The sequence below is a fragment of the Stegostoma tigrinum genome, chromosome 4 (assembly GCF_030684315.1).
Source record: "Stegostoma tigrinum isolate sSteTig4 chromosome 4, sSteTig4.hap1, whole genome shotgun sequence".
Taxonomy (NCBI): Eukaryota; Metazoa; Chordata; class Chondrichthyes; order Orectolobiformes; family Stegostomatidae; genus Stegostoma; species Stegostoma tigrinum.
This window is the reverse complement of record NC_081357.1, coordinates 6,117,693-6,132,638: the sequence shown is the minus strand read 5'-3', so window position 1 is coordinate 6,132,638 and position 14,946 is coordinate 6,117,693. Positions and strand designations below refer to the sequence as shown.

The following is a 14,946-nucleotide window of genomic DNA, read 5'->3' as shown; positions in this document are numbered from 1 at the left end:
TACTTGCGTCATTCTTTTATTCCTTAAATACCTGTAGAAAGCCTTTGGGTTTACCCTGATCCTATCTGCCAACAACTTCTCATGTCTCCTCCTGGCTCTTCTGAGCTCTCTCTTTAGGTCTTTCCTGGCTACCTCGTAGCCCTCAAGCGCCCTAACTGAGCCTTCACATCTCATCCTAACATAAGCCTTCTTATTTCTCTTGACCAGAGATTCCACCTCCTTTGTAAACCACGGCTCCTGCACTCTACAGCTTCCTCCCTGCCTGACAGGTACATACTTATCTAGGACACACAGGAGCTTTTCCTTGAATAAGCTCCACATTTCTAATGTGCCCATCCCCTGCAGTTTCCTTCTCCATCCTACGCTCCCTAAATCTTGCCAAATCTCATTGTAACTGCCTTTCCCCCAGCTATAACTCTTGCCCAGTGGTACACACCTATCCCTTTCCATCACTAAAGTAAAAATAACAGAATTGTGATTGCTATCACCAAAGTGCTCAACTATTTCCAAATCTAACACCTGCCAGGCTCATTATCCAGTACCAAATCTAATGTGGCTTCGCCCCTTGTTGGCCTGTCTACATATTGTGTCAGGAAGCCCTCCTGCACACACTGCACAAAAACTGACTCATCTATAGTGCTCGAACTGTCCTTGACCAACAATGTCACACCTCCGCCCCTTTTACCATCTTCTCTGCTCTTACTGAAACATCTAAATCCCGGAACATGCAACAACTATTCCTGTCCCTGCTCTATCCATGCCTGTCCCTGCTCTAAAGTCGGTGCAGTTGTGAATAGTGTGCAAGGATGTTGCAGGTTACAGAGGGACATAGATAAGCAGCAGGGATGGGCTGAGAGGTGGCAAATGGAGTTTAATGCAGAAAAATGTGAGGTGATTCACTTTGGAAGGAGTAACAGGAATACAGAGTACTGGCCAAATGGTAAGATTGTTGGTAGGGTGGATGAGCAGAGAGATCTCGGTGTCCATGTACATAGATCCCTGAAAGTTGCCACCCAGGTTGATAGGGTTGTTAAGACGGCATGCAGTGTGTTAGGTTTTATTGGTAGAGGAATTGAGTTGTGGAGCCATGAGATCATGTTGCAGCTGTACAAAACTCTGGCGCGGCCACACTTGGAGTATTGCATACAGTTCTGGTCACCACATAATAGGAAGGATGTGGAAGCTTTGGAAAGGGTGCAGAGGAGATTTACCAGGATGTTGCCTGGTACGCAGGGAAGGTCTTATGAGGAAAGGCTGAGGGACTTGAGGCTGTTTTCGTTAGAGGGAAGAAGGTTAAGAGGTGACCTAATAGAGACATACAAGATGGTCAGAGGATTAGATATGGTGGGCAGTGAGAGCCTATTTTCTCGGATGGAGACAGCTAGCACGAGGGGACATAGCTTTAAATTGAGGGGTGATAGATATAGGACAGATGTCAGAGGTAGGTGCTTTACTCAGAGAGTAGTAAGGGCATGGAATGCCCTGCCTGCAACAGTAGTAGACTCATCAAGTTTAAGGGCATTTAAATCGTCATTGGATAAACATATGGATAATAATGGAATAGTGTAGGTTAGATGGGCTTCAGTTTAGTTTTCAGAGATCGGCACAACATCGAGGGCCGAAGGGCTGTACTGCGCTGAGGTGTTCTATGTTCTATGACTTTGTGGCTGGTGCATTTGGGAAGATCGATTTGGTTTTTGAGGTTGGAGAACTTATTTGCAAACAGTTTAATTCATGGTCAGGCCTCTAAATTTTAGACTCATACACAATAATGTTTCTGTCTGTCTCTCTTCTCACTCCAAAGGTTAGATTGAGAGTTAAAGTGACAGAATAAAAAAGTGAAATATTACTAAAGATACAAAGTGAATTGACTGTTTTTATTCATTCTTACAATGGATGTAGGGACTATTGCTGGGAAAACAATTACCCTCATGAAGCCTTCTTGAATAGCCGTAATCCACGGTATCAGTATATCCAAAATGCAACAGAATCATACAGCCCAGAAACAGACCCATAAGTTCAACTCATCCATGCCAACCAGGTATCCCAAACTGAACTAGTTCTATTTGTCTGTGCTTGAGCCATATCCCTCTAAATCTTTCCTGTTCATGTACCCGTCCAAATGTCTTTTAAATGTCATAACCGTACCTGCATCAACCACTTCTGCTGGTAGTTCATTCTATTTACAAGCCGTTCAGGGGCAAAAAGTTGACCCTCAGGTCCCTTCTAAATCTTTCCCCTGTCACCTTAAAATTTTGCTCTCTCGTTCTGAACTCCCCCACTCTAGGGAAAAGGCATTAGCTATTCCCCCTTTTTATGTCCTTTATGATTTTATGAACTTTCAAGATCATGTCACAAACTCCTACACTCTAGGAAAATAAGTCCCAGCCTAGCCAACTTCTCCTCATAACTCAAACTCTCCAGTCTAGTAACATCCTTGTAAGTCTTTTCAGCACCTTTTCCAGTTTACTAACATCCTTCCTATTGCAGGGCAACCAGAATTGTGCACAATACTCCAAAAGTGGCCTCACAAACATTCTGCATAGTCGCAACATGACATTCCATCTCTTGCACGCAATGCTCCGACCAATGTAGGCAAACATGCCAAACACCTTCTTCACCACCCTGTCTATCTATGATGCCACTATGAAGGAATTATGCACATATACGGCTGGGTGTCTCTGTTCAACAACAGTCTCCAGGGCCCTACCATCAACTGTGTAAGTCCTGCCCTTGTTTGTCTAATGAAAATGCAACGTCTCGCATTTATTTCAAATTAAACTTCATCTGCCACTCTGCATTTTGGCCCAGCTGAACAAGATCCCATCATACTCTTAGATAACCTTCTTCACTGAACACTGTACCACTAATTTTGGTGTCATCCATAAAATTACTAACCATGATTCCTATATTCTCATCCAAATCACTTATGGAAATGACAAACACAGTAGACCCAGCACCGATTCCTGTGAAACAGCGCCGGTCACAGGCCTCCAGTTCAAAAAATGATTTTCACCCAGTAACAGTAAAGAAATGGCGATTTAATCGCAATTAGGATGTGTGTGGTTTGGAGAGAAATTTTCAAGTTTTGTGACTGCAACATACAAGACTCCCTTTCTCACACAGGCATTTCAATGATACATATGATGGGAAATTAAAAATTAACCATGTCAAGCTTATTATTTTCGAGAATGATGTGAGCAAAATGCTCAAAGATTAAACACAAACCTGTTCCAATTGATTGTGCCATGTCAAAAGTAAATTTTCAAGCTGTAAAATCATTTCTGGATTTGACGCTGCAGCTTTCACTTGCTCAAATGAACGGAGCAAACTAAGATCAAGTTTCTCACTCTTCAGCACAACAGCTTTTTCCAGACTTGTTTTTGTACCTAAATAAAATATAAAATAATAGAGAACAGAAAGATCATGCAACTTGCTACCACTCCTTAAGGCAATGTTTGCCGATGATAACTTTTGGTATTGAAAACTTTCCCCATATCTCTCCTCTGATTGTTTTGCCAACAGCCTTGATTCTATTTCCTCTGGTTAACATCCCTATTGTTGTTAGAACAGTTTGGCCTTATCTACTCCTCCAAAACTTTCAAAATTTTAAACATTTCTTTGTAAAATTCCCCGAAGCTTTTTAACAATTGCGGCTATTTCACACAGCTAATGTCCCCCCTCATTGTGAAATCTCCTTTACATCTAACCTATGACTGTCAAGACACTGAAGAAGGAACAGGAAGGTAGTGCAGGAATTAAAAAAGACTGGTCTATTTGACCTGTCTGTTAAACAGCAGAGATGAAAGGGTTGTTTAGACAGTTATCATCGTCTTAGGTGCTGGCACACAACTATCCCAAATGCGATGCTGTACTGACACACAATGCTTCCCCCTATGGTATCAGGGTAGTGTTGGCTCACCAGTGGCCCAGCGGAGAGGAACGGTGCGCTGGATAGCGCATGCTTCCCAGAGTCTGGCTGATGCTGAGCAAAAATATGTCCAGATAGATAAGGAAGGTTTGGTAGTCACATTTAGTGTGAGATAGTTCACCAATGCCATTATGGCTGTACATCTGTAATAATAACAGATCACAAACCCCTGCTAGGGCTACTTAAAGAAGACAGGGCCATGCCACCCATTGTTTAAGGCTGAATTCAGTGTTGGGCTCTTATTCTGTGTGAATACAATTACAAGTTCGAACATGGTCTGGGAAGCCAAGTGGCAAATGCAGATGCCTTGAGTTGCCTCCCACTGGTGGACACACCACTGGTGGTGCCACGGGGGAAAGCAAACGGGTCATCACAACCAGAATTGAAACCTTCCTGAACCCAAGACCAGATCACGATCGAGGATGGCATATTATTATGGGGAGTAAGAGTCATTGTTCCAAGCAAAGGTCGCTGCCTTTGGGGAAAAGACTCCATATCTGGTTAAATCTGATCTTCCCGGGCCTGACGAAGGCAGGGTAAAACCCATCAGGAATACCAATCCGGACACAAGACTCTATAAGCGAGAGAGGCAGTTTATTTCAGGGGTTGAAGTTGGGAATGGGTAAAAGGCATGGTCCATGCAGGGTGAGGTCCTGTGACATATAACGTTTAGGTAGGTGAGGCAGTCCTGAACAAGCATGTGGACCACATGAAAGCTGCAACCTTGCAAACTGGGCAGGAGCAAAACATAACCAGTCCCTCAAAACTTCAGGCAAGGCTGTCAGAACCTGTGGGTTCTAGCCCTTCACCCATCATCAAAGAAACGTCTGAGGTGAGATGGACACAGCAGCCTCGATGCTATTATCTCCTCAAGAAAGCTGATTCATTTCAGCCGAGATGCTCTGAGCATAAGACGTGAGCCACAGTCTGGTACACGCTGCCAGTATTCCAGGCAGAGACGGAGGAACTGGACCTGGTACAAAGTGCCCCAGGAGAAGCTACAGGAACAACAACAGGCCTGTGTCCCAGGGTTTATAAGGGGGGTGGGGACGGTGGGGGGGGGGGGGGGGGTGGGGGGAGAGAGGATTGCCATGATTGGAACGATGTCAGTCAGTTGAACAAGATATCAGTTCCCTGCTTAGGGCTGTTAACCTGGTCCAATCAGGGAGCCCTGGTTGACAGATATAAACACGAGTGTCATGGGAACTTTTCACTTTGGGAGCCATCTCTTTGCTAACTGGGTCAGTATCATGTACTCTGTAAATCAGGGGTGATGGGATAGCAGTCTTTGTGGAGTTATCTCAGATATGAGCATCACCATTGCAAAGACATGCCAGTCTTCTGCAGACAAGAGTAACGCAGATCAACTCTTAGCAACTAAAATAATTATGCTAGAGGCAACGTTAATTGAAGATTCACAAATAATTGTGCCAAATAGATATGTAGCTATCCCTGAGGACAGAACAGTAACTGGAGAATCTGCGAGAGACAATAACTTCATGGAAAATACCACAACACTGTATGAACTTCCAAACATTCAGTTGACTCAGGAAAAGACAGTGCAAATGATGTCCCTAGTACTCCTGAATTACTAGAGATTAAGGCCAATGAGAAAAATAAACAGGTTCCTAAGGTGTGCTAACAATCACACTGAAATCACTGTCCTCTAGAACGTCTTACCGACTGAGTGTTGGATAGATGATTGCAAATATTGTGAATGTTTTCATGACAGGAACCTTTGATCTTCAAAAGGAAGAATGTTACAACACAGAACATAGAACATAGAACAGTACAGCACAGTTCAGGCCCTTCAGCCCACCATGTTGTGCCGACCTGTTATCCTAGTAAGGTCAATCAACCCTGCACACCATACATTTTACTATCCTCCATGTGTCGATCCAAGAGCTGCTTAAAAGTCTCTAAAGTATCTGACTCCACTACCACTGCTCGCAGCGCATTTCATACGCCCACTACTCTCTATGTGAAGAACCTACCTCTGAAATCTCCCTTATATCTTCCTCCAATCACCTTAAAATTATGCCCCCTCCTCACAATCATTTCCGTCCTGGGAAAAAGTCTCTGACTATCCATTCTATCTATGTCCCTCATCATCTTGTAAACCTCGATCAAGTCATCTCTCGTCCTTCTTCACGCCAATGACAAAAGCCCTAGCTCCCTCAACCTTTCCTCATAAGCCCTGCCCTCCAGTCCAGGCAGCATCCTAGTAAATCTCCTCTGGACCCTCTCTAAGGCTTCCACATCTTTCCTGTAACGAGGTGACCAGAACTGAACACAATATTCAAGTGCAGTTTAACCAGAGTTTTATGGAGCTGCAGCGTAACCTCAAGGCTCTTAAATTCAATTCCCCTGTCAATGAAAGCCAATACGCTATTCATCTTCTTTACAACCTTAACAATTTGGGTCACAACTTTGAGGGATCTACGGACGTGGGCTCCAAGATCCCTCTGTTCCTCCACAATGCCAAGAATCCTGTCTTTAACCCTGAACTCTGCATTCAAATTTGGCCTTCCAAAATTAATCACTTCAAACTTTTCTAGGTTGAATTCCATCTGCCACTTCTTTGCCCAGCTCTGCATCCTGTTGATGTCCCGTTGCAACCTTCAATAGCCCTCCACGGTGTCCACAACTTCTCTAACCTTCATGTCATCAGTAAACTTGCTAACCCACCCTTCCACTTATAAAGATCACAAAGAGCAGAGGTACCAGAGCAAATCTCTGCGGAACACCACTGGTCACCGAGCTCCAGGCTGAATACTTCCATCTACTACCACCCTCTGTCTTCTATTGGACAGCCAGTTTTGTATCCAGACAGCCAAATTTCCCTGAATCCCATATTTCCCTTCTTGTTGAATGAGCTTACCATGTGGAACTTTATCGAATGCCTTGCTAAAATCCATGTACACCACATCCACTGCTCTACCATTATCAATGTGTCTTGACAGATCCCCAAAAAAATTCAGTAAGCCTTGTAAGGCATGACCTGCCCCTCACAAAGCCATGCTGATTATTTCTAATTAAACTGTGCTTTTCCAAATAATCATAAATACTTTCTCTCAGAATCCTCTCCAATAATTTTCCCACCACAGAAGTAAGGCTGACTGGTCTGTAATTGCCAGTATTATCCCTATTCCCTTTCTTGAACAAGGAAATGACACTTGCCACCCTCCAATCTTCTAGCACTACTCTAGTGGAGAGTGAGGATGCAAAGATCATTGCCAAAGGGGCAGTAATTTCTTCCCTCCTTTCCCATAGTAATGTTGGGTTTATCCCGTTTGGCCCAGGGGACTTATCTATGAAGGATCCAGGCCCGAAACGTCAGCTTTTGTGCTCCTAAGATGCTGCTTGGCCTGCTGTGTTCATCCAGCCCCACACTTTGTTATCTTGACTTACCTATCCTCATGTTTTTCAGAATTTCTAGCACATCCTCCTTCCTAACAACAACCCGTTTAAGCATATCTGTCTGTTTCATGCTGTCCTCATAAACAGCAAGGTCCCTCTCACTGGTGAATACTGAAGCAAAGTGTTTATTAAGGACCTCCCCTACCTTCTCTGACTCTTCACACAAGTTCCCTCCACTGTCCCTGATTGGCCCTGCCCTCATGCTGGCCACCCTAATGTCCCTCATGTAAGTAAAGAAAGCCCCTGGGGTTTTCCTTGATCCTACCCGCCAAGTTTTTTCATAATCCCTTCTAACTCTCCTAAGGCCATTCTTCAGTTCCTTCCTGGCTACCTTGTGGACCTGTAGAGCCCTTCTTCCTCTTGACTAGGTGTTCAACATGTCTTGTCATCTAAGATTCCTTCACCTTATCATCCTTTCCTTGCCTCAGTGGGAAAAACCTATCCAGTACCTGCAACAACTGCCGCCCAAACAACCTCCACATTTCTATTGTGCATTTCCCTGAGAACATCTAATCCCAATTAGTGCTCTGTAGCTCTTGCCTAATAGCATTATAATTCCCCTTCCCCCAATTAAATACTTTCCCATACTGTCTGCTCCTATCCCTCTCCATGACTATAGTAAAAGTCAGGGAGGTGTGATCACTGTCACCTAAATGCTTCCCACTGAGAGAACTGACACTCGACCTGGTTCGTTACCAAGCACCAAATCCATATGGCCTTCCTTCTAGTCAGCTTACCTCCATATTGAGTCAGAAATCCTTCCTGGATACACCTGGCAAAATCTGCTCCATCCAGAGATAATGGGAACTGCAGATGCTGGAGAATACAAGATAACAAAGTGTGAAGCTGGATGAACACAGCAGGCCAAGCAGCATCTCAGGAGCACAAAAGCTGATGTTTCAGGCCTAGACCCTTCATCAGAGTTTCTGATGAAGGGTCTAGGCCCAAAACATCAGCTTTTGTGCTCCTGAGATGCTGCTTGGCCTGCTGTGTTCATCCAGCTTCACACTTTATTATCTGCTCCATCCAAACTATTTGCACTTAGGAGATTCCAGTCTATATTAGGGAAGTTGAAGTTGCCCATGACAACAATGCTATTACTTCGGCACCTTTCCAAAATCTGTCTCCCAAACTGTTCCTCAGTGTCTCTGCTGATATTTGGGGGTCTTTAGAAAATTCCCAATAAAGAGACTGCTCCTTTCCTGTTTCTGACTTCCACCCCATAATGACAGAGTAGAGAAACCCTCCTCCATGACCTCCCTTTCTGCAGCTGTGATACCAGCCCTGATTAGCAATGCCACTCCCCCACATCTTTTACCTCCCTCCTTATTGCTATTGAAACATCTATGCCACAGAACATCCAACAACCATTCCTGCCCCAAAATTATCCAAGTCTCTGTAATGGCCACAACATCGTAGTTCCGAGTACTGACCCATGCTCTAAGTTCGTCACCTACATTCCTGACACCATGCTGCAAGGAAGTAGATAAACCTCAATCCGTCACACTGACTGCCACTTTGCCCTATTAACTGCTTATCCTTCCTCACAGATTCTCTGCCTGCTCTATCTGTCTGTACACTGGCTACCCCATCCTCTTGTCTCTAGTTCTGGTTCTCAGCCCCCTGCCAAACTAGTTTAAACCCTCCCAAATAGCTCTCGCAAACCTCCCACCCCGCAGGATATTGGTGCCCCTCCAGTTCAGGTGCAACCCACTCTTCTTGTATAGGACACAACTTCCCCAGAAGGTATCACAATGATCCACAAACCCAAAGCCTTCCTTCCTACACCAGCTCTGTAGCAATGTGTTCAGCTGCGCTCTCTCTGTTTCTAGCTTCACTAGCCCGTGGCACCGGTAGTAATCCTGAGATTACTACTCCACTCGTCCTAGCTTTCAGATTCCATCCTAACCCCCTATAATTACTTTTCAGGTTCTCATCCTGTTTCCTAGCTATGTCATTGGTACTGTTGTGTACCATGACTTCTAGCTGCTCTCCCTCCCCCTTAAAAGTCCTGAAGACCTGATCCGAGACATCCCTGACCCTGGCACTCACGAGGCAACATACTATCCAGGAGACCCACTCAATACCACAGAATCTCCTATCTGTTCCCCTAACCAGTAAATCTCCTATCACTATCGCTTTCCTATTCTCCCCACTTCCCTTCCGAGCCACAGAGCCAGGCTCAGTGCCAGAGACCTGGCCCCTATGGCTTTCCCCTGGTAGGTCATTCCCCCCAACAGTATCCAAAACAGTATACTTATTATTGAGGGCCACAGGGATCCCTGTACTGTCTGCCTATTCCCTTTCCCCCTCCTGGCAGTCACCCAGCTACACTTTTCCTGTACCTTGGGCATGACCACCTCCTTAGAATTCCTCTCTATCACCCCCTCAGCCTCCCGAATGATCTGGAGTTCATCCAGCTCCAGCTCCAGTTCCCTAAGGCAGTCAGTGAAGAGTAGGAGTTGGGTGCACTTGTCGCAGGTGAAGTCAGAAGGGACACCAGTAGTGTCCCTTACCTCCCACATCCTGCAAGAGGAGCATGCAACTGCCCTAGCTTCCATTCCCTCCACTCTAGATTTCCAGAAGAATAAAATAAAAGCCCTTACCTTACCGATCCTCCATTTTTTTGGTTAGAGGAGGAGGATGGGTGGGAGACACTATACATGCAGTGTTTCGGGTTTAGACAATGCCCAAATATATTAGTTCACTACCCGGCTCGCGCTCTTACTACTCCTGATGCTGAAAGCAAGAAGGCTGCTGCTTTACGATTAATATGTATATTAATATGGTGGCTTGTCACTTTAAGTGTCCGAACAAATGACTTAATGATGACATCATAAACCATTTTGGGTGGGAAATAGTATCAGAGATAATGGGAACTGCAGATGCTGGAGATTCCGAGATAATAAAATGTGAGGCTGGACGAACACAGCAGGCCAAGCAGCATCTCAGGAGCACAAAAGCTTTTGTGCTCCTGAGATGCTGCTTGGCCTGCTGTGTTCGTCCAGCCTCACATTTTATTATCTTGGGTGGGAAATACTTCAGTTTAACCTTGATGTCTGCAGAGTAAACATCTCCATAACAAAACTCCTGCTGTTTAACACTTTGACCTCTTGGCCTTTATTGGAACGTAACACTACCCCTCTTAAATTCCTCCCTTCACAAACAGATAAACACTCAAAGACAGATAAGATGTAGACATTAAAGGTGGAAAAAGTTTTAAAAAATCAGGGAAACACTGTTTGATATCACCAGTTTAGACTACAGGATTTGCTGAAGAATGGTCCTGGCCTGAAATGTCAACTTTCCTGCTCCTCTGATGCCACCTGTGTTCCTCCAGCTCCACACTGTTTATCTCTGACTCCAGCATCTGCAGTTCTTGTTACCTCTACAGGATTTGCTGAGTTATTTTCTTATTCTTCCTTTAGATTCTTCTTCATCTTTGTCAATGAGACACCTTTATTTGTACACTGTTGCTGCCTTTCATTTGCTGGTTCAGTATTTGCCCTGTCACTGTCATTGAAGGGATTTGCAGCGAAAGGTAAATGGAAGACAGCTGGCTGTTTTTGAGGCTTTCTGAACTCTCACACAGGAGAGAGACACAAATTTTTTTTTGTACTTTTGCTTTGCAAGCTGAATATTCGCCTGTTTCTCTGACCCCACACAAGCCTTGGTTACCTGGCAAGAGCCAATCAGACTGTTGCTGTAAAGCAAGTGTCCCCTGGTTCAGGGCTCATTGCCTCCTTGATGTTTGCTTTTGCTCTTTGTACCAGAATAGATAACATTATAAATAACACTCAATGTTGTAGTGCTGTAGTACTATCTTTACTTCTGAGCCAGAAAGTCTGAGTTCAAGTTCCACCTGTTCCAGAAGTGTTTATTACCATCTTCAAACAGGTTTATTATTGAACACACAACATGTGTTCCAGTTAATGTGATTTTCAAAACTACAGCCATCTGTTTGCCCAGTCTCCTTAGTTTAGATTAGTATATTCCTTTATCAATCCACAGTTGAAAAACAAAGGAAGTAAAAAGATAACCAAGTGTGAAGCTGGATGAACACAGCAGGCCAAGCAGCATCTCAGGAGCACAAAAGCTGACATTTTGGGCCTAGACCCTCCATCAGAAGTAAAAAGATGTTGTCTTCACAGGTGACACAGAGGATGTATAATGGTTCCTTACCAGACTAATCCCCGCTTTGGCAGGAATGTCTTATGACCATCTTCTGGTTTATGAAAGGAATTTGAAGAAACTGGGCTTGTAAGCTCTAGAGTTTCAAAGAACTAGAAGTGAGCTTATTGATGTTCCCCTAGTTTCTAGAATCACAGAGTAAGAGCAGTCATTTAAGACGCAAACGAGGAGAAATTTCTTGAATTGAATTGAATGATTAATTGTCATTTCCATTTTGGGCGACACGGTGGCTCAGTGTTAGCACTGCTGCCTCACAGCGCCAGGGATCCAGGTTCGATTCCACCCTCGGGCGACTGTCTAAATGGAGTTTACACATTCTCCCTATGTCTGCATGGATTTCCTCCAGGTGCTCCGGTTCCCTCCCACTATCCAAAGATGTGCAAGCAGGTGGATTGGCTATGCTAAATTGCCCTAGTGTTCATGGATGTGTAGATTAGGTAGGTTATAGGGGGATGGGTCTGGGTGGGATGCTGTGAGAATTGATGTGGACTGAAGGGCCTGCTTCCACACTGTAGGGATTCTATGATGGAGTGAAAGAAGAATAAAACGTGTTAACTGGAAGAAAGTCTATCTGAGTTCCGCCACTTCTTCCATGGGCCCTCAGCCAGCTCACAAATGTACCTACACGTACAAGCCCTGTTCCAACACCTCGCTTCTGCCACACTCACCAATGTCAGAGTCACCACACTTTAAGCGCCAGTTCTTTGTCACTGGACCCACCTCACTGAAACCATTTTCAATGCCAGGTCTTGTGCTGAATCCACACTCACCCCACAACCAGCAGTCCATGTCTCCACTACCGCCATCACTTCACCAACAACTAGGAGACCCGGCTCTGTGCCTACCATAACAAGGAGCTGCCACTGCCAACACCTCATTAATAATCAGAAGTCCCCACTCTGGGTCTGCCACAACAGCAACCAGAGTCCCCGGCTCTGTTGCTGCCTCAATGACACCAGGAATCCCCACTCAGGTCATACCATACTGCCACCAATGCACCGCCTCATCTGACAGAACGCCACAGAGGCTGGTATGCTGTCACCAAGTCACCCTTTATTTACATATGGAGAGTCCTTGACACTGATCCAACTCCCACAGAGCCAGCTCTCAAAGAGTGGACAGGATGCCTGACATTCCTGTTCTAATCTGTCAACCAGGATTCTCTGACTGGACTAGATTAACAGTCCCAATTAGGGAACTCATATTCTATGAGGGCCACCTGGCTGACCTCATCATAGTCATATCAGAGATAACAGAAACTGCAGATGCTGGAGAATCCAAGATAACGAAGTGTAGAGCTGGATGAACACAGCAGGCCAAACATCATCTTAGGAGCAGAAAAGCTGATGGTTCGGGCCGAGACCCTTACGGCCGAAACGTCAGCTTTTCTGCTCCTAAGATGTAGCTTGGCCTGCCTGGTTTATCCAGCTCTACACTTTGTGACCTCATTATAGTCGTTGCATTGCCAACGTTAGGAATCCCTACTCTGACCGGACTACAACCAGGAGTCTCCAGCTCCGTTGCAAGGCCAGGCCACTGCCTCACCAAGAGGATGATGTATTCTTGGAAGTATTTACGCAAGAAGGCTGTGTAGAACCTTCACGGATCATGTTCAAGACTGAGTCTGTCTGACTGGCACTGTGGAGGCAGGAAGCATGTTTCCGCTGATGGGTGAGTCCAGGACCAGAGGACACAGTTTAAAAAATAAGGGGTAGGCCATTTAGAACAGAGTTGAGGAAAAACTTCTTCGCCCAGAGAATGGTGGATATATGGAATGCTGTGCCCCAGAACGCAGTGGAGGCCAACTCTCTGGATGCTTTCAAGAAAGAGATAGATAGAGATCTTAAAGATAGTGGAATCAAGGGTTATGGGGATAAGGTAGGAACAGGATACTGATTGTGGATGATCAGCCATGATCACGATGAATGGTGGTGCTGGCTCAAAGGGCCGAATGGCCTACTCCAGCACCTATTGTCTACTGTCTATTGTCTATTGAGTTCACTAATTTCTACATGTAAAAACATCAAGCGATATCATGAAAGTGAAGGAAAATGCAGGAAAATGGTGGTAAGGCAGAAATTGATCTCATTGACTGGCAGGGCAGGCTTGATGGGCCAGCGATTCCTGCTCCTATTTTCTGAGTTTCCGTGTTCTAAGGTAAGGGACGGTTGAATGCCTTGACCAAGCACGTCAGATGGTAGGAAACAGACATGCAATTCTTCATAGCACAGTGCGACTATGGATAACATGAAAGGGTATTTCTGAAGTGCAAGGTCTATTAATTAGCAGGGATGTGGAAGCTTTGGAAAGGGTGCAGAGGAGATTTACTAGGATGTTGCCTGTTATGGAGGGAAGGTCTTACGAGGAAAGGCTGAGGGACTTGAGGCTGTTTTCGTTAGAGAGAAGAAGGTTGAGAGGTGACTTAATTGAGACATATAAAATAATCAGAGGGTCAGATAGGGTGGATAGGGAGAGCCTTTTTCCTAGGATAGTGATGGCGAGCACGAGGGGGCAAAGCTTTAAGTTGAGGGGTGAAAGATATACGACGGATGTCAGAGGTAGTTTCTTTTCTCAGAGTGGAGTAAGGGATTGGAACGCTTTGCCTGCAACGGTAGTAGATTCGGCAACTTTAAGTACATTTAAGTCAACATTGGACAAGCATTGTACAAAATGCGGAGGAATGGAATTGTGGGAGATATAGCAGTTTGGATCAGAAATTGGCTTGCTGAAAGAAGACAGAGGGTGGTAGTTGATGGGAAATGTTCATCCTGGAGACCAGTTACTAGTGGTGTACCGCAAGGGTCGGTTTTGGGTCCACTGCTGTTTGTCATTTTTATAAATGACCTGGATGAGGGCGTAGAAGGATGGGTTAGTAAATTTGCAGACGACACTAAGGTCGGTGGGATTGTGGATAGTGACGAAGGATGCTGGAGGTTGCAGAGAGTCATAGATAAGCTGCAGATCTGGGCTAAGAGGTGGCAAATGGAGTTTAATGCAGGCAAGTGTGAAGTGATGCACTTTGGTAGGAGTAACCGGAAGGCAAAGTACAGGGCTAATGGTAAGATTCTTGGTAGTGTAGATGAGCAGAGAGATCTCGGTGTCCATGTACACAGATCCTTGAGAGTTGCCACCCAGGTTGGCAGGGCTGTTAAGGCGGCATGCAGTGTTTTAGCTTTTATTAATGGAGGGATCGAGTTCCGGAACCAAGAGGTTATGGTGAAGCTGTAAAAAACTCTGGTGCAGCCGCTCTTGGAGTATTGCGTACAGTTCTGGTCACCACATTATAAGAAGGATGTGGAAACTTTGGAAAGGGTGCAGAGCAGATTTACTAGGATGTTGCCTGGTATGGAGGGAAGGTCTTACGAGGAAAGGCTGAGGGACTTGAGGTTGTTTTTGTTAGAGAG

At 45.0% G+C, this 14,946-nt stretch overlaps 1 protein-coding gene across 1 annotated transcript in view; it reads right to left on the bottom strand.

The window, feature by feature from the left end:
- The window catches only part of LOC125452340 (dynein axonemal heavy chain 8-like), a 1,165,100-nt gene that overhangs the window by 1,033,015 nt on the left and 117,139 nt on the right, over positions 1-14,946 (bottom strand). Inside the window, exon 7 of the mRNA XM_059645122.1 lies at positions 3,229-3,389. Coding sequence (XP_059501105.1) covers positions 3,229-3,389 — 161 coding nt within the window. The remainder of the gene's footprint in view (positions 1-3,228; positions 3,390-14,946) is intronic.